Source organism: Aedes aegypti, chromosome 2 (genome assembly GCF_002204515.2).
Source record: "Aedes aegypti strain LVP_AGWG chromosome 2, AaegL5.0 Primary Assembly, whole genome shotgun sequence".
NCBI lineage: Eukaryota > Metazoa > Arthropoda > Insecta > Diptera > Culicidae > Aedes > Aedes aegypti.
In genome coordinates, this window is record NC_035108.1 from 227,414,033 (window position 1) to 227,435,537 (window position 21,505).

General features: G+C 37.6%; 1 protein-coding gene across 5 annotated transcripts in view; it reads right to left on the reverse strand.

The window, feature by feature from the left end:
* Positions 1-21,505, reverse strand: part of LOC5572044 (scavenger receptor class B member 1) — a 135,847-nt gene that overhangs the window by 73,618 nt on the left and 40,724 nt on the right. The window contains exons 1-2 of one of the 5 annotated variants that reach the window (XM_001660101.3): positions 18,754-19,031; positions 10,103-10,210 (exon numbers count right to left, since the gene is read on the reverse strand). The exons of 2 other annotated variants lie outside the window; for them this stretch is intronic. In XM_001660101.3, coding sequence (XP_001660151.1) covers positions 10,103-10,163 — 61 coding nt within the window. In that variant the 5' untranslated portion in view covers positions 10,164-10,210; positions 18,754-19,031. Of the gene's footprint in view, positions 1-10,102; positions 10,234-18,753; positions 19,032-21,505 lie in introns of those variants that run through there. 2 more of the 5 variants (XM_021844250.1, XM_021844248.1) reach the window with 2 other exon arrangements.

Genomic DNA, 21,505 nt, shown 5'->3' on the forward strand with positions numbered 1-21,505 from the left:
AATAAATAAAGGTAACTTGGCATGTCCCAAAAAATAGCCTTTTTTTACTCGACTTGACCCAGTGACCCACCGGAATAATTCTGGCCAACTCGATATTGAAGGAACCATCAAGTTAGGGAGGTATCGACTTACAGAACACTAAACCAGTGTAACAGCGATCCAAGGGACCATCGAGTTAGCCATGAAAACCAACTTTTACTATGGTTCTCTAACTCGATATCAAGATACGGAACATCGAGTGAGAGAGAGAGAGTTAACTGTATTTCCAATTGTTCTAAGCAATTGGCTAAAAGTTCTGGACAAACCTTTTGAAAAGGGCTTGAAATCGACTTTGGTAAACAATGGCTTTGCAAGACGCTGTTGAGCCCAATTCAACTCGATAACTCACACCAATACAACCATCAGGAAGAGCTAACACTAATCTTCCTGATAACGGTGTTAGTTTGCGTTGGCGGGCTCAACATCAACGTTTCTGGAAAAAGGCTCAAGACCTCTTGGGCCCTTATTTAAAGTTTGTCCAGGACTACGGAAAAGTCGATCATAATTTTCCAAACCGACGAATCTAACACTCGGAAGGTTTCGAGAAGAATGCGATGCAATATATTGTAGAGCATTTTAAATCATGTTTACAACTTTTTGCATTTTGTAATTGCTGTGTGAAATACTTCATTTTTCCACAAAGGCGATAATGTTGTATAAACATAGAAGTTTGTAATATAATTTGTAGATAACAGGTTATTCTTCTTCTTGGCATTAACGTCCCCACTGGGATAGAGCCGGCTACTCAGCTTAGTGTTCTAAGAACACTTCTATACAGTTATTAATTGAGAGTTTTCTTTGCCTAAGTTGCCATTTTCACATTCGTATATCGTGTGGCAGGTACGATTATACTCTATGCCCAGGGAAGTCAAGGAAATTTCCATTACGAAAAGATCCTGGCCGATCGGGAATCGAACCCAGACACCTTCAGCATGGCTTAGCTTTGTAGCCGCGGACTCTAACCACTCGGCTAAGGAAGGCTCAGGAAGATAACAGGTCCAAGTATGAATTTTGCTGGGTTTTTACACGATTAATTTGATATAGGCCAAATATGAGATTTTGTCGAATCAACATTGTAAAGTATTATCTTCGCCTACAGTGTTACTTACGGTTCCATATTTATAATAATAAAATGTTTGTTGGCATGTTCAGGAGAAAAATACACAGATGAAAAAATGTGTTTTTCTTTATTAATTAGAGCGTCAGCCCAAATATTTTTGAATAGTTTATGCTTGGAAGTTTTAATTTCTTTGAAGGTAAAGTCAGCATTGATGGCTGTGAGGTCTCCACCGCCAGAGTTCTTTTCACAGTGTTAAAAACTTTTGGTCGTGCCGAAATACATTAAATTTGTTTCCAAATTTGTTTTCGCTTCTGACGCTTTCGTCCCAACTGGTTTCAGTTCAAAGGAATAATATTGAGAGAAGAAGATAAAAAGTTTTGTTGTATTTCTTTCATTTTGGCTGTACTTTTCATGTGATTGAAATTTTGTTGGAGCGTGGAATGTCATGGATATTTACATGATGTATAATGTAAACTTCAATGATATGTTCAGTAAACCAGCAAGAGTCTGTGCAACTTACTTTCCTAGGATATTCTCACAAAAACAGGCAGCGGTAATTTGGAAATTTTAAGGTGAAGATGAATTGAAGCCAAACCTCAAATTTCCAAGAGCACAAATCTGGAGAACCAAACATCCGTTTAAGCTGAAAACTTAATCGATTGGTCACTAGCTGGTGGTTTGGCTTCGTTTCATTTTCACTTTAAAGGACCAGGTCAGATGTCGTTAAGAAAATGTAAAACTTTATTACGAGGTTATTCATAGAACCGTCATCAGCGTAACTAGTTTGAAACCTAGGGTTTAACCTATTCGATAAAAAAATCTTAAACATAGTAGTGGATACGAGTAACTGACACTGAAGAAGACTGCAAGTGGTAGTCGAAATACGCGTATCTGTCAAAGATAAGCATTTAGGAGCGGAATTAAAAGGTACACGGTACTCCATCTACTTTTAAGTTTCTCTATTTGAGATTCTGCTCAGAGGATTCAAACATTCATTAAAGAGTTAAACATAGTGCTTGCTTGGATTAAAAATTTCAATTTTATACAAAAGGCTATTTTTTTCTAGGGACGCATTTCGAGCCAACTCGAACCGATGTTGGCAGCACCCTCTCATATTTCAATGAAATTTTCTGTATGTGTAAACCTCGACAAAATAAGCCACTAGGCATACTTAGTTTTTTCCTAAATTTATCTCGACTATTATTTGAAATGGTTCAAACCTGAGAGAGACTCGCGAAGAGGAAAAATATCAACGTCATATGCAGCCCAGATTCCCCTCTCACGAAACGTCAAATGCAGCCCACCGTTTTTATGACTGAAAAAGTTAAAAGTATTGTGTTCAAGGTAAACTGTTATTAAAAACCTCAGTCAGCGGAGCAGTTTTTTCCAAAGTTGCTGATAAATCTAAGCAGAAGATTAATTATTTCTAATGTCTGTTACGTTAGCTGGCATGAAATTTCACTCAAACGGCTATTTATGATTCGATGTGATGCAAACTCAATCATTTTTTGCTGAAAGGTTCATGTGAGGGTTTGAACAGCATGCGCATAATTGGTATAAACACAAAGTGGAATAAGAAAAAAACTCAGCAATCACAGAAAAAGAAGACCGTCTTCGCGAGTCTCGTCTCAGGTTCAAACCTGAGAGGGAGGCACTAGAGATGGGCAAAATGATCAAATTTGGAGAGCGAATCGTAGGTGACTCACTCACAAAAGTGAATCGACTCTTCTGATCGATTCGATGACTCATTTTATAAAACCAAAAATGAATTAGGTATGTATTTTACACAAGAAACAAAAATAACAATTTTTGAATGATATTTTTTTTCCGTACAGCAACTTTAACTATTGATACATGTCCGAATTGTTTGACTATGATAATTCCAACTCGAAAATATGATTCCTAATACATTTTTAAGCCCTCTTCTAAAATACTCAGTGCGAATGAATCATGACTCTTTTGAAAAGAACCGTGATTCGTTCACTCATTATCGAGAGTCGACTCTTTTGAATGATTCGTGAGTGAGTCGCCCATCTCTAGGAGGCACAGATGCTACACTAGAGTGGTTCAAAAAATCGTTTTTGCTCCACATATTCGATTCTAGATCAAATTCCGAGTGTCCTCCCAATATTTGAGCTCATTCGGATAAAAATTGAGACTGCACAAGCCCTTCAAAGTTTGTATGGGAATTACTATGGGAAAAGCAAGCATTTCATTCAACCGGTCATAGTGTTTGTCATGTGCCTTTGAGGATTGGAGCTACGTTGATACTGCGAGATATATCCATCAGCTTAAACTTTGCCGAAGACCGTTATCAAATTGGACGTCTCAGTGAATCGTTCGTACATTGCGAGATGGGCACTTTTAAGGAACAACACTTTGTCTTAATTTTTAGCGTGTTATTTTCAAACAAAACTAAACAAGTGAAGGTCACAATTATCTCAGAAGTCAATGAAGCTCAACAAGGACTGTTCATTTTATAAAGTGAACACCTTGTGCAAGCTATATCTTTTTAATTTATCAATGAAATCGCAATTGGTTTTCTGTACATCGTTCGACTTATATTGTACGATGTTGTGATAATAAAAACGCCACCATAATATTTGAATTTCATACGAATAAGGAACAACGTTTCGAAGGAACAATTTGTTGAGGTTATCAAAATCAATAGTTATTAGTGAAATTGTCAGAAATATTAGACAATCAAATGCTGTGTGCGTTTGAAACGCAAATATCAAATGCGGGAACACCAAACGCGGTTTCAACAAGGAAGACGAAGTCAAAATTTAATTCTCCTTGCTAGGTTGGTGGTGATATGGATCACGGTTGCTAAGTATTCTTTGGTTACTTTGTGTTACCGCATTTGAAACTCAGTGAGATTGGGTTTGCACGTCAAATGCAAACAGCAATATATTTTTTATCTTCAAAAATGACTTGTTCTTCAAAAGCACTGTCATTAAGAAGCTTCTTTTAAAAATAAAGTTATTTATGTAGCATTTTTTTTCAGACAACATAAAAACAATTTTCAACAATTTATATAGAGAAAAATATTTTAAATTTTAAGGGATCTGAAATGAATAAACATCCCAGGTTTGAAATACGTCCTGTCGGTTATTTTCCATATAAACACTACGCTAGTTTATATGGAAAATAACCCACGACTTCATAACGTTGCTTATATAATCCCCAGGTCGTATTTGAAGCATAATACAGAAAAATGCGTTTTTTTTACAAGACACCTAAAAGCACAATTTAAATAATTAAAATTGACAACACTGCTGCAATGAAATCGAATTCATTTTCTACTAGTGGTCCCGGCAAACTTCATTTTGCCATCAAGTAGGCCGTTGAAAAACGCAATGAAACGTCCCATACATAATTAAAATCCCATTCACTCTCGTTTTTTCCGACTTTCCTGGTGAATATTCTAGGCGTTTCATACATACAAAGACGTCGGAACCCTTAAGGAACATAACCATGAGAGAATTTTCAAAATCCGATAGCCCGTTCTCGAGCCATTTCTTGACATACAAACACCATTCTATTTTTATTTATATTATTTATTTATTTAGTTGGTGTTACATCAATGATTTGATAAAACCTCGTTAACGATGTTACGCCAATTTACTCGGTCCATGGCTGTGTCTCTCCAACTTCGATTTTGGCCCACGTTCTCCAGATCTTGTTGCACCTGATCAAGCCACCTCGCCCGCTGTGCTCCCCGCCTTCTTGTGCCAACCGGATTCGACGTGAACACCATCTTTGCAGGATTGTTGTCCGGTAGTCTTGCAACATGTCCTGCCCAGCGCACCCTTCCGGCTTTCGCAGCCTTCTGGATACTTGGTTCGCCGTAGAGTCTAGCGAGCTCGTGGTTCATTCTCCGCCGCCACACACCGTTCTCCTGCACACCGCCAAAGATCGTCCTAAGCACCCTTCGTTCGAACACTCCAAGTGCTTGCAGGTCCTCTTCCAGCATGGTCCATGCTTCATGTCCATAGAGGACCACCGGTCTTATAAGCGTTTTGTACATGGTACATTTGGTGCGGGGGTGAATCTTTCTCGACCGCAGATTCTTCTGGAGCCCATAGTAGGCGCGACTTCCACTGATGATGCGTCTCCGTATTTCACGACTAACGTTGTTGTCAGCCGTTAACAAGGATCCGAGGTAGACGAACTCATCAACCACCTCAAAAATATCCCCGTCTATCGTAACACTGCTTCCTAGGCGGGCTCTGTCGCGCTCGGTTCCGCCTATCAGCATGTACTTTGTTTTTGACGCATTCACCACCAGGCCGACTTTTGTCGCTTCACGTTTCAGGCGGGTGTACAGGTCTGCCACCGTTCCAAATGTTCTGCCGACAATATCCATATCATCCGCGAAGCAAACAAATTGGCTGGATCTTGTGAAAATCGTACCTCGGTTATTGAACCCGGCTCTCCGCATGACACCTTCTAGCGCAATGTTGAACAGCAGGCACGAAAGTCCATCACCCTGTCGAAGTCCCCGGCGGGATTCGAACGAACTGGAATGTTCACCCGAAATCTTCACGCTATTCTGCACACCGTCCATCGTTGCTCTTATTAGTCTTGTGAGCTTCCCGGGAAAGCTGTACTCGTCCATGATTTTACATAGCTCTTCGCGGTCGATGCTATCATAAGCCGCTTTGAAATCGATGAACAGGTGATGCGTTGGGACTTGGTATTCACGGCATTTTTGGAGGATTTGCCGTACAGTGAAGATTTGGTCCGTTGTCGAGCGGCCGTTGATGAAACCAGCTTGATAACTTCCCACAAACTCATTTGTTATTGGTGATAGACGACGGCAGATAATCTGGGATAGCATTTTGTAGGCGGCATTCAGGATAGTGATCGCACGATAGTTTTCACATTCCAGTTTGTCGCCCTTCTTGTAGATGGGGCATATAACCCCTTGCTTCCACTCCTCCGGCAGCTGTTCCGTTTCCCAGATTCTGACAATCAGCCGGTGCAGACAGGTGGCCAACCTCTCCGGGCCCATTTTGATGAGTTCAGCTCCAATACCATCCTTACCAGCGGCCTTGTTATTCTTGAGCTGGTTGATGGCATCCTTAACTTCCCTCAATGTGGGGGCAGGTTGGTTTCCTTCATCCGCCGTGCTGATGTAGTTACTTCCTCCGCTGTCGTGACCCTCGGCGCCTGTGTTCTCCGTGCCATTCAGGTGTTCATCGTAGTGCTGCTTCCACCTTTCAATCACCTCACGTCCGCCCGTCAAGATGCTTCCGTCCTTATCCCTACACATTTCGGCTCGCGGCACGAAGCCTTTTCGGGATGCGTTAAGCTTCTCGTAGAACTTTCGCGTTTCTTGTGAACGATGCAGCTGTTCCATTTCTTCACATTCCGCTTCTTCCAGGCGGCGCTTTTTGTCCCGGAATAGGCGGGTTTGCTGCTTTCGTTTTCTCTTATATCGATCCACGTTTTGTCGCGTTCCTTGCTGCAGCATTGCAGCCCGCGCTGCATTCTTCTCCTCCAAAACCTGCCTGCATTCTTCGTCGAACCAATCGTTACATGTCCTCCTTTCCACGTACCCGACGATGCTCTCGGCTGCGTTGTTGATGGCTGCTTTTATGTTGCTCCAGCAGTCCTCAAGAGGGGCTTCGTCAAGCTCGCCCTCTTCCGGCAACGCTACCTCGAGATGCTGCGCGTATGCGGCAGCGACGTTCGGTTGAGCCAGTCGCGCTAGGTTATACCGAGGTGGGCGTCGATACCGTACATTGTTGATAACGGATAGTTTTTGGCGCAGTTTCACCATCACTAGATAGTGATCAGAGTCGATGTTAGCGCCACGATAGGTTCTGACGTCGGTAATATCGGAGAAGTGCCGTCCATCGATCAAAACGTGGTCGATTTGTGATTCCGTCTGCAGTGGTGATCTCCAGGTGAATCGATACGGGAGGCTGTGCTGGAAGTAGGTGCTGCGAATGGCCATGTTCTTGGAGGCGGCAAAATCTATCAGTCGTAGGCCGTTCTCGTTCGTCAGCCGGTGGGCGCTGAACTTTCCAATCGTCGGTCTGAACTCCTCCTCCTGGCCAACCTGAGCGTTCAAATCTCCTATGATGATCTTGACGTCGTGGCTTGGGCAGCGATCGTACTCGCGTTCGAGCTGCGCGTAAAATGCGTCCTTGTCATCATCAGTGCTTCCGGAGTGAGGGCTATGCACGTTTATGATGCTGAAGTTGAAGAACCGACCTTTGAGCCTCAACTTGCACATTCTTTCGTTGATCGGCCACCACCCGATCACGCGCCTTTGCATATCACCCATCACTATAAAAGCTGTTCCCAGCTCACGTGTGTTGCCGCAGCTCTGGTAGATGGTATGATTACCTCTAAACGTTCGCACCATCGAACCTGTCCAGCACACCTCCTGCAGCGCTACGATGTCGAAACCGCGGATCTTCAGTACATCGGAGAGTATGCGTGTGCTTCCGATGAAGTTGAGAGATTTGCAGTTCCACGTACCGAGTTTCCAATCGCTAGTCCATTTTCATCGCTGTGGTCTTTGCCGATTGTTCCGGTCCGTATTCTCTCGTTGACGTTCCTGTGCTGATGTATTTTTACGGCTGGCTTGCAGGGCCTGACACCAACCCCCTAGATTTCCGGAGGACCATTCCCCCTAAATGTTCGGAGGGCCATAGTGCGCAGTTTAGCTTAGAGTCCTTCTCTGGCACTCGGACGATGATCAGCCGCCCCTGACATGGGGAACAGACGCTGTTGTGAGCCGCTTCTAACATGGAGTACAGACGCTCAAGGTTTGCAGAAGCAAAAGCAAAAGCAAACCCCCCCTTCCCTGTCAGCATACGACCAAAGTTCCCACCGGGGGTTGGTTACCCGATCTTCCCTGAGGTTACTCGTACCCCGGCCAGTACCGCGAGGAGGTAGGGATAGGAGTTGCTGGGCAAGAGGCTAAGGACCGCACAGAGGGGTCTATTTTATTCCTTCAGGTACGCGAGGTACCAATGGTACGCCATGCCCAGCCATTTACCAACCATTTTTATTTATATAGATGTATTATTTTCATAATATTGCAATTTTAGAGATAACTTTCCGTTCTACGGTTAAACAGAAAGCTACCGCAGCTGCCACATTACTGATTTTCGCAAATCATCATCGATCGGCAGCGATGATACCTTGGAAATCTGGTTAATGACTGTTGTTTTATGATATTTTCAAAGCTGCGTACTCTACTAGCATACTTAGCATACCATCTAATGATGGTTTCGTTCAATGATACAATGATTTTCAAGCATGCGGAAGAACTTTGACAGCTGCGGTAGAACTTGGCGACTACCTCAGTACGGAAAATTTTCAAAAGAACCGCAATATGTTATTCTGAGATTACCGATCAAAATATTTGAAGAAACCCGTTTACAAATTACTGTAGATATGCGTGCATGTTTTTAAAAGCATGAGATGTTTTAATTAAACGACTATAAAGAGTAAAATTTATACTTTAGGATGCGATTAAAATTTATGACTTAGCTATCTATCATACAAATACAACTTCTTTAGTAATCTACACCAATTTTGAACACGCTTTTTACTTTTAATTTTTTGAGAGTAAATGATGTTATTTCAGCAAATGCCATAAATAGGTAAACCACTAGTGTTATCTAGTGTCAGAGAGGTTGTTTTAAAACTCTACCTTCAGTAGAATAGTAAAGGATACCACCATACAATTTGTTCATAAAAATGAGGAGATTTGTTATGCGAAAAATGTTTAACTTCGAAGAACATCTTTTCGTAGAAGTGTTTGGTAAAACTATTTAGTTCTTCAATCACAAACATTTTTTTTTGATCTTAAATTTTCATAACATCGTAAAATAGTAGTTGAATGATGTACAGAAAACCGATTACGATTTCATTGATAAATAAAAAAGATATAGCATGAACAATGTGTCCACTTTATAAAATGAACAGTTCTTCTTTTTCTTCTTGGCATGACGTCCTCACTGGGACAGAGCCTGCATCTCAGCGCAGTGTTCTTATGAGCACTGCCACAGTTAGTAACTGAGAGTTTTCTTTGCCTAAGTTACCTTTTTCGCATTCGTATATCGTATGGCAGGGATGTTAAGGAAGTCAAGGAAATTTCCATTACGAAAAGATCCTGGACCGACTGGGATTCGCACCCAGACACCTTCAGCATGGCTTTGCTTTGTAGCCGCGGACTCTAACCACTCGGCTAAGGAAGTCAATTTGTCAAATCAGTTTACTTTGATTGGATTGGATATCTACCTTCGTATCTGTTATAACGCCCTTTAATACCGTTAATCTTTAATTCTGAACATGACGCATATTTCAAACACTTGATTTTATAGTGATTTTTCAAGAAAACTACATTTACTATTACATTTTTGAGTGTAAGATACAAATTAGATTTTTTCTAGTGTTAATATTCAAAAATTTAGACAATTATGTACAAGTCATTTTGAACCGGGTACCCCCGTTGGTTTGACCATATTTAATCTGAACAATTTTTAATCTGTACCCCGCTAATTTGCACATCGTTCAGATTAAAAATGGTTCAAACGTCATTTAGCTCATGGAACGGAGCGAAGTGAGATGGAACGCTGTGGAACGGAACGCAGAATCAAATCAAAACAGTGAAAGAGGTAACCAGAAACACGTTTCTAGGGTGACTAGATGTTCAAATTAAAAATGAACCCCGATGGTTTGCATGAGGTGCCGTTCAAATAAGCGGGGGTGCACACTGTTGGAGTTTTCGATTACATTATTTTGAAAAAAAAAAAATCGGAATGTTTGGGCCTTTTTAAATGATAGTCCAGATGGAAACACTAAATATGCAAAGTGGTTTATTTTTTCCAGATCTACACATCCATAAAATTTCATTTAAATCTGAGAGGGTGCTGCCAAATCGGAATACGATTTGGCGTGTAATAGGTCCATAGGTTTGATACACTACACTACAGATGATGATGACAGACAGAGGATAAATAAATTTGTACTTACACCACTTTCTCAGGAAGGCGCTGGATAGTTTAGCACATAATCGATTTCCTCGGCCATGCATTTTGATGTCTGCTTAATTCTGCCTATGTACACTACACTACTATTTAACTATTGTACGAAATAAATAATCACTTAATTGAACGTATGTGCATTAGGGCGATTAAAAATTTAAAAATGTTTGAAAATCCAATCTCTCATATGTTCCTTACCATAAAAATAGTGTTCTGTGAAATTTTCAACTTTTTCGGTGTTGGTTTTAAGGTGGCCCAAAGACAATGTAGGTTTATATGGAAATTACTATGGAGAAATTTTGAGAAATGTTCCAAATACGCTAGTACTGTAGTCCATAGTGAAAACTCATTCTTCAAACCTTAATGGAGGATATTGCTGAAGAAACAAATCCATTTTGAGCTAATTGTGTTTAGGATTTTTATAGATGTTTGCAGGACTATAATTAATAATAGTAAACAAACTCATGAGTATATCTTCTCCTATCCGTCGGATTGAATTTCTATGTTCAGCAAATTTCTATGGTTTGAAGAATGGGTTTTACTATGGGATAATAAGTTTGTACTTACATTCCAATACTAACGTGTTTGGAACAATTTTTAAAATTTCCCCCTAGTAACTTCCATATAAACCTACATCGTCTTTGGGCCACCTTTAAATCACCACCTAGAGAGCTGAAAATTTCACAGAACACTGTTTTTATGGTAATGATTATAAGGAAGATATGTGTGATTAGACTTCCAAACTTTTTAAATTCTGAACCACCCTAATGTGCATAAAGATTTGTTTTGTTTATAAATTGCTCGTAGTCGATGTAACTGTTATGTTCTGCCAATCCAATCCAATTGTACTCTTTGCTTGATGGATGAACTTCTGAGATCAATCAACGAATAAATGAATCATAGTGATGATTGAAAAGTAGCATATAGAAGAATCGATAAAGATTATGGATTATCGCACTCAACATAAATTTCAATTGTTTTTATAAAAATATAGACTAAAAACTATAACTATAATAAAACTATATTCACATATTACGGTTGAAAAATATAACTAAGTGAATTGAATGATCTGTATATCGCTTTTGATTAAACGCATAAAAATGAATTCGCCCCCTCAATCTGTTGTGGATTCCTGTTCATGGCACTCTATACGGACTGAATAATCCATTTGATATATGTTGTAGACTGTTCAATCAAGTATGTAATGTGTTCGACTTAAATAAAAGTAAACATAATTTATGGGAATTTGATTAAGTCAATCTAACAGTGTGCGACTTCCAAGTTGAAGATGGAGCAAATAAATAAATAAATAAATCTCAATTCCCAATCATATAAAAAGGCTTAAGCATTATCATAGTACTGTAAAGTCATTTCGTCTAAATATCAGGAATTTCATCAAACTTTTGCTTCATAATAATATATGCCTATTGTATACTATACCGGGTTCTAACATTTTTACCAACATCTCTCAAAATATCATGTTGCGAAATCTAAAACATGTCAAAATTTAAATAATGTATTATACAAAATTTGGCTGAATCAATGCACAAACCGAGTAAACCGTTTATCTATTTTTGATGAAATTGTAATTGCATTATCTTTTAGTTCCATTCCATAGCTTTAAATATTTGCTAAAAATGGCCCAATGTCGGATTATTTATTTAGACGGGAAAAAAACTGTGGTAAAAATTACAATTTCGTCTGATTCTTAAAACTACCATGTAAATACAGAAATCTTTTTCGTCAATCTAGTTTCGACTACAGACATGGTAAAATCATGCGCATTTGTGGTCTGCTGAAAATTATCGGCGCGAGCGCTTAAGTTAACCCCCCAAAATGGTAGCTTCTACCGCATATATTTTTTGCGTATATAAACTTTGCTTAAAACTAATATTAAGAATCCGACATTGTTCTAGAGTGCACATTCGCTTCACTATGCATGAGAATTCAAGTTCTGAAAGAATCAGTTTGATTGCTTGCGGCGCATAAAATCTCTCTACACACAATTGTTATAGACGCGAGTTCATCAAGAGTGCTTAACCTGAAGCTACGGTTTGAAATTGGCTCGCATGAGGAGAATGAGAATTATTTTGCCATGCAATTAGCGTACTTCCTTGTACATGCCGTCGTTGGATGGGTACTAAAACAAGTAAACAGTCGAAACGTCAAGGTAGTGCAAGAAACTCTGTGCCAACGGTGCAAACAGTCACATGAGCCACTGTACGTAATTTGCTTTGTTCTTGTCAAGTGTAGTACTCCTATTTGATTTCATCTGGTTTCTCGAAAAAAGAAAAGTAAACATAGCAATACGGAACCTCTCATCATACATTATATATTTATAACCTAGGATGGGGCGATCACTTGCTTTTGACAATTTTGTGAACTAAGCTCTCACATATTTCTTATATGGATATCGGTTGAGTATTGGTGATTATATCAATCAATAATCAATTCACATACAAACTCATTTCCTATTTTAATGATCTGACTGCTTGTTTTGTTGTTTGTTACGAATCAACTATCTTTTCTGAGAACTTCAAGACAATAGGAATATATTATCGGGTTAAGGGTTGATAGATGTTGATAGGCTACAGTTTTATCATCGATTTGAATAACACAGTAGTTTTCAATGTGAATCAGCCATATCTTTTATTTGCGCCATTGATGTTCCAATGAGTTCTATTTAGTAATTACTTCCTTGAAATAAAAGCTCACAAATTGTATACGATGGCCCAATTTCATATTCGTACAGGATACTGTGTGATCACATCAAGTTAGTAAAAAACTGTTAAATGATGTATTACGTTTCGAATACATTGTCCATATTGAAGGTAATAGGTGTCATCTGTTATTTGGCAATCACAGAATGTTTCCATTTACATTCATCTTTGAATTATTGGAAAAGTGTTGAATTTATGTCTAAAATTCACCCAATTCCACATTCGTACACCTATCAAAATTCAAATGTACAACATTCAAAACAAAATGTGAATGCTCTGTTTGATTGGTGAAATGATTTATTATGATGTTCAGATGAAGTGAAGTATATTTGGACAATTTATTAACGGGCATATATGAAACAAAGGTAAAATTAGGAGAAATGCCAGTTTTACAATTATTTATGCTATAAAATCTAATAATAGGGTAACGACTGTTTATTTCGTTCTTAAACGTTAACAATTGACGCGCGCAAAAAGAACAGACAACAAACTTTCGAACATTCAGTTTCTCTCACTGGCCGCCAAGCAGCGACACTGATGTTTGTATTCCACTCACTGATCGCGCTACGCTGGATTCTCAAATTTCTCAAACTTCCAACACAAGCGCATGGAAGAATGGTAGTTGAGAGCTGTCAAAATGTATGGAAAATAATGAAAAACGTAAATTACTAGCAATCAGGAAACGCAATGTTTTGAAAGGAACATTAACTATGTTTTTACTCCACACCGCTCATTCGATTCAAGTTCATTTTTTGAGTGTCCTCCCAAAATTTGAGCTCATTTGGATGAAATTTGAGACTTTGTATGGGAATTACTATAGGAAAAGCAAGAAATGCATTCAACCGGTCATAGCTTTTGTTCGTGTGCTCTTGAGGATTAGAGCTATGTTGATACTGTGAGATACATTCATCAGCTTCAACTCTGCCGAAGACAGTAATTAGTTATTGATTTATATCCAATCACAAATTCTTCAACAGTGCTCATTTAATTTCTGAACAGGCAACATTGCTGCATCTGGCGCGAAAGATAGCCCGCACAAATGTTGACAACTAAGTTTTACTGCGTATATCCAGTGATGCCTGCAGAAAACCCCAATTATTATAGCCAAAGTTTTACAACTCATACAAAAATCAATAACTAATCACTGAGGCGTCCGATTTGAAAACAGTCTTCGACAAAGTTATAGCTGATTATTGTACCTCACAGTATTAACGTAGTTCTAATTCCCAAGAGCACATGGGCAAACACTATGACCAATTGAACGAATTGCTTTTTTTCCCATAGTAATTTCCATATGAACTTTAAAGGGCTTATGCAGTCTTAGTTTTCATCAGAATGAGCTCAAATTTTGGGAGGGCACTCAGAATCGAATCGAACTTGAATCGAATGAGTAGTGTGGGACAAAAACGATTTTTTGAACCACTCTAATGGAATATGTATATCCATCTTAAAGTATAAGTTGTCGATATCCACTCGTAGTTACTCTAAAACTGATCATAGGTAATTTACTTAAGTTTCAAATACGTCCGCTTATAAATTGTTCAAATGTACTCTACTACATCTGAACAACGCAACGAAGAACATAAGCAATCATTTAGTCCATTAAAAATTATTTTTGAATGTTGTATGTTTGTTTTATCAAATTTTATCTTATTTTATATATATATATATATATATATATATATATATATATATATATATATATATATATATATATATATATATATATATATATATATATATATATATATATATATATATATATATATATATATATATATATATATATATATATATATATAAAATAGGCCAAGTGGAGTTTATCAATTAAACGATTATCTTATTTATTATTCTACAATACCTATTATATCTTGGTGTTAAGAACATTTTATTCATAGGGTAGATGTATCAATAGTGGAGGTACTAAGCACGATTGAACTTCATATAACCACCTAAATTCAAGAAGCACAATTAATGTACATGTTAATGTTCTAACGGGAAGTAATGACCATTGAATTAATGAGAAAAATGATTTCATAGCAGTAATCCACGGCATGTCAGTGAAAAATAATACCTCCACTATTGGTACACTGTTCCTTTAGTTGCGATATGTTTTTAATTTGTGTTCCTATAGTTGCGGTATCCGTTGTTTTCGTATGGGATCCTCCACTATAGGAACACTTCACCGCAACTATTGGTACAAGTAAAAAAAGTTTTAGCGATTTAATGATATATCATCAGTTTTAAAGCAATTTGAACGCTCTTTTCAACAATTCCGTGTAACAACAAGCCAATACGTCGATTGGCAGTGTTGGTTCTGTAGCTAATGTAATAAAATCAGTGAAACGGGCACTACCGCAACTATAGGAACACTCACAACTAAGGGAACATTTACCCTATATCTTTTTATTGTAGCGGAAAATTTAAAAATTTCGGGATTTCTGAACCACCCCCTCCCTCCTCTGTCACGCTTTCTCCAATACCTAATGCTGGCCTTGTCACACTTTCAAAGACTCCCCCCCTCTCCCAAATCATGGACATCATGTTTAAATGACCCCTAGGAATTAATTTCCACTGAGCAATAATCAAAAGTATAGCACATAATACCCATAGGGTGGCCGATTCAGATTCGCTCTGTGGAAAAAACATAGTTATGTATGATTTAGACACCATATCTTTGAACTCTGAAGTCGTACTACCATCCGTTTAAAAAACAGTTGGCAGTAAGGTTTCGGCCTGCGAATCAAAAGATCCAAGGTTCAAGTAGACACAGTTGATCTTTTTTGCATATTTAACAGTACATACTCGAAGAATTCGTGAGGGAAAAAATGTTCAGCCATTGACTAATGACGTAATTATTTATATAATTATAATCATTACTCGCCTAAACGAAGATACTCAAAACTGAGAACGATTGGTACACAGTCGAGCTCTTCTGGACCAACACATCTGGTGTGTAAGTTTGACATATAGTGAAAAACCTGCTGCTGAGATGATTTCTTATTTTTTGCAAAGTACATATACGACATACAAAGAAGCATGTATGACACACAAAGCCTCTTAATTTTGAGAAAACTAGCCAGAAATCAGCAACAATCAATTTTTCAGGATGTGTGCCACTTGGTGCGTTGGTAAAAAAAAAACATTTTTTTTGTGTAACTTTATTGTAGATAGTAGGGCATATACGTTGATACATATCGTGGTTCAGCCTTTACGAGTGATGACCATTGAGTTTATGTAACACACATTTGAGTAAAAGAAAAAAAAAGATTTGTTTCGTTCAAGTGAAATTTTCAAAATCTCGATAAAAATGTTTTCACGTATGCAGGTTAATTAAACTTGATTGGTATGCAGAGAAATAGTAAAAATATTTTATTACCTACACTTGAAGCTAAAATCTTTTGATCGTAGGATGGACCATCAGTTCAAATTCGAACCAATTTTGATAAAACTGTAGAATTCAAAGTTATAATGTCTAAATCATAGCTCAGTGTATTCTTCATAGAAAAACATGGCTTTACTCTGGCTCTTTAGGTTGTCATGCGATATATGTTTAGTTGTGCACCTTATTGCAGAGTAACAGATTATTGTCTTCACAATAGGCTACTAAATTTGCTCATTTTTGGACATGATGCTTGTTTTAATATATAGGGCGTCTGTGCCAATGATAGTGGCAATAGTGACGGGTTGAAGAATAAAAAATTGCCATAAAATAACGGAAGCTCGTGATAACGTCATACAAAAGCTTTTCTATTGTATTTTATGTAAAAAATAACCTTATAGTGATAAAATCATTGTATCTTTCAAAAAAGCATTTCCTTCATTACTAGAACATGTTCCAGTAATAGTGGTACTTGCTAACGTCTGTTCCTATAATAGTGGTTTACATTGATTTCCCATTGAAACCCACTATTATAGGAACGTCACACTATTACTGATGCAAGGAGCAAAAAAGTTAAGGTTTTAAATTGTTTTCTACTATTTCCTTACTAATTTCCAGACAAATTTTATACACATTCTTATCAATTTAACAAGGGCCATGTTGGAAAAATACACATAAAAATAAAAATTGACTATAACACGCTTTAAACCGCACTACCACTATTATTGGTACATACACTACCACTGGATCAGCCACCCTATAAATTGAACATTTGAAGTGCTATGAGGAATCTGTGACGATTTTTATAAAAGTGATCAGGTTTAATTGAATTGCCGTCCCCGAGTCCATCAAAATAAACCAGGAAGGCTTCTGTGTTGCAATAAGATCAACATGTTGTTGGTTCGATTTGATTTCACTCGATGTATTCATGCGGAAGTTATATTGAAACCTTGTCCTCCATTGTAGGATGCCTCGTCTATTTCCGCGATACCCTCAGCAAAATGGACTATCGAAATTCATAAGCTTCACCTAATGACGAGTGAAATAATAATTGTACCACAAATGCCTATTATAAGCACGAAGCGGATCTTGTGATCTGATGCGTTTGATTTCTATATTCGACATTCGTAACGCAAATCGGCAAATTTTCTGCCATGTTAATGACAATAAAACATGTTCGGCAGAATTGAAAATTTAAGCCTACGGTGAAATAACTTAGTTGATATGCCAGCACCAAAAACAAATTGTATGGTCAGTACCGTTATAAAATATGTAGTTAACGAAGATAATTTTCGCACCAAAAATCATTTCTTTTTTTTTGCAAATTATGGTGCCTTAAATATGATTATGATAACAAAGATTCTTCTTTTATTTATTTTGTCGATTTTTCCAAGAACTTTGACGTATCAAGAATTAGAAAAAATGTTCATTGAAATCCGATTGAGAAACATTCCCCCCCTCTCTAGGTAAATCTACATTTGAAGTAACTTCAACGCAGTAAATGATTGATATATTACTACGTCAAGGAAAGCTCAAGTTCGTTACTTGAGTGTGCATTGAAGTCGTTGATTTCCTCCCTCTCACAAGCGTGTCAGTAAACTTCACTACCATCTGAAGGACAAAAAAATCTCAGGCAGGGGTCTACTAGCTAGCGTAGTGCTTTGAGAATGTAGTCACAGAATGCTGCTTACATAGGAGGCGCATTGATTTACATTGAAACACCACTTGGCAGTCGCTGCTTATATGCCTATCTGTATATACTATGAAGCAAAGGTCGAAAACAAGGACGTCTGATCGTTTTAGCGGCACGTCTAGTAGTACATGTTAACAGCATAATTTCCTATTTTTTTGCAAACACATTACTTTCTATACATTTTCAAGTCTTTATGCATCGCATCAAACGCATGGTAATCAATATCACGAATTCATCTTGAGTTATGCAGTATGATTAAGTCGAGATAGTGTACGGTTGGATCAATATTGGATAGGAGGTAATAGCGACGTTGGCATGCAGAAAAGGCAGAAAGCGTTTCGTTTCAATGATGGAAAATTAACAGCATTTTTAATCGTTCACAGTAAGGGTTGAATGCTGAGTAATCCACTCATTCAAGATACACTTTACGACAACAGTTTCTTCGGCATTGTCGTTAGATGTGAGACACAGTCATCAAATGTGGTTTATCGTCACGTTCAAGATCACAATGAGTAGCATTTTAAAAACAGTGCACTGTAGATTATACAACAAGTTGGTCCTAAGATTGGCCTCTATTGCAGCCTGACACATTTTTTGTTTTTTCTTTGTAAGAAAAACATCACAGGTTTTCTTATCCAACAACGCACTGTTTGTTTTCATATAATTATCAATTTCGTTGCGTCAACTAGTACACTTGGCTTAACAATATTTTGCTTCTTGTTGATCCTATTTGATTCACTCTCTAATGCTACGTCAATTTGATTTTCACTCAGCAACTTTTTGCTCCTCACGGTTCTCTTCGACATTCAGTTACTTTTTCACATTCAGAAACAAATATGCCATACTCAATATGATGCAGTGGGATTGCAACACTGCTTCTTCTAGGGCAAGAGAGAAGGGGACAACTGTGTCGGTGCGAATTTAGCAGGAAGGCCCGCTATGTGAAATAACGTCGATCCGACGACCGAAAAGCTTAGTTACGCGTACACCTCAGCACTTCAACGTTCACTTTAAAACTGGATGGCGTAGCCTCTTTGTGCGTATTTCGAGGCAACATTTTCTTCCAATGCATGAGACAGTCTTTCAAAGCACCGTTCACGTATACATATACACCTTCGCGATTGTAGTGACTTCGCGCTCTTACGACGATCGAGCTCTTTGTAGATTAACTTTTGCGGACACTACTGGTTTGGCTAGTGTATGGGCCAACTGGATCGTTTTATAGCCAAGGTCGTAGTTATGAGTAAGATTTATTGTGGATAAAAATTACTCATCTCAATACTTGAATACAAATTCAAAAATGGGTTTGAAAATTTGCCAGTCATTTGAATTTGTTTGGCAGTGTGTATTTGTTACGCATTTTGAACAAGAATTTTTCATTTTTTTTTTAATATGCAAATGTTTTTGGCTTATCCTCTCCATCCTCTTAAAGCGTTGCGTAATTTGTGGACGCCATTAGACTTCTTTTTAGAACTTTTGAAATTAAAAAGGAGGCATTTTCAAAATCTGAACATACGTAATAAAAATATCAAGTTATCGATCACGAATTTGTAGTTGAGACTAATTTGCGGATAAAAAAAATGTACTAACGATTTTAAAAAGGAGACCACGTGATTACTGGGAGAGGAGGAAAGGATTTGTAAAACGATTTATGAGGACTTCCATTGCTGGAACAGTAGCATAAACAAATAGAAATCGAAATTTATAATTTGAAATTTCATTAATTGGTTTATTCATGCATGAAAATAAAGAATATTCATTATTCATTATTACACACATTTAAAAGTGTGTTTAAGAATGTTCAACTGATTTCAAAATGTATGTATATTCATTTTGGTTGAATTGAGATCTAAATTTATAACCTGAGTAATTTCTTTTGATTCAAATATTAGTTCTTGGCCAAAAATGTGAATTTTCAAAGTAGGATTTTTTCAAAAATCAATATAAGCACTATCATTTCTGCTTTGAATTACTCACGAACGATTCTTCTACCATAGATCTGATAGTTGTTCGATTACCATTCTTCCGGTTGGCAACAGGTAACCATCAGCATAAACAATGACACGTGCGTCACGTGAATTTTATGCCAGTGGTTTAACAAGTTTTGCAATAACCACGCGCTTTCGAGGGAAACCCCAATTTTGATGTTAATCACGATGATAGAAAATGGAAAGTGTTTATGCTGCCACTCAAGAACGACTGCCGTAAACGTTGTGGAGGACGAGTAGAAGCAGTTTGATATGCTTTTCGCATACAATTGGAGAAATGTACGTATTTGTTATCATAATCAATTCACTTTAGTGATCATGACTCTGTTCTTCTTTGATTTTTTTTTTGTTACTAGAGTTTCGTACCGATTTTGGTGGTGCCAAGGTCGGAAATTCCAAAAAGCACATGTTTCATCATTATTTTCACTGATAGTTTTAGAAAAGGCATGGTAACTACTAAGACTGATGTTGGAAATGTCTGGAAGCCTTCGCCAAATCAATTTTCAAGCTAAGAGCAGCTTGTACTGAGCACAAACACCATCTGAAAAATACACTTTTTGTAAAAAAAAAGTGGAATTCGTTGCAGTGGCTGTTTGCGGATGTTCTCGAATGCAAATGGGCAGCATTAAAGCAAGACCTTATTGACAGTAGTTGGTTTCTACTAGAGGTGCCGTTGAGGATTGTTTTTTTTTCGACTTTCCTGAACATACTTAGAGTGCTTACAATACGATACTCTTAAATGCAACAATAATGAAGAAAATTCTCAATTAAAAACACTACAAGTTTTCATATATTATTATGTTAAAATCCTAGCTGGAGTGTGTCGTCAGGAACGCAAAAAAAAGAATAAGAAGAAAAATATCCATCAAATTTTTAATGCAAATCCGTTCAAAACCTACACGCTTATTAAAGTTTTTGAATTTTGCTACTTTTTCAATGCTTGCGCTCGAAACTGACACCTCCAAGCGCCCAGATATATATTTTATGACGAGCATTATGTTCTTTTGAGAGATTTTACTCGCGTAATTTTTTGTCGAGAATCATTTTGAATTATTAATACTTCCAAAACTCAACTTACAATATTCCCACGTAAACGAACCCAACTAACATTTAGTGCAGATGTAAACATTGTCTTTCTTTCTTTATACGGCTTTATGCTGAGTAAATGCGCTATACATACGAACACAAACTTTTATGCGATCCTTTTACCAAAAAATCTTTCGAATCTACTCAGCTATTTTTAAGCTGTGTTGGCAGCTCTTATGCATACCGATTAGACTGGCCCTTAAACAAAAAAGTTGTAAAACTCAACCGGGCACCACCTAGATATGTCCCTTAGGGTAAGAAAAATGCTCTTTCAAAATTTCAACTCATTTGGTTGCTCCCCCGGCTGGCGCATTCAATTCGAAGATTGTATGGAATTTACGTTTCAAATATATTGAAAATTGACCCTATGCCACTGTTTCATTCCGTATACCAGTTAATCGCGTTCAATTGAGCCCAGAATGACAAATTCACTAGTTGATACCCTAATGAACATAATTGCAGAAGGTTGTATCTGGATTTAAGCTCATTTTCAATACCCTTTCAGTTGTTGAAAGTTAGGCTA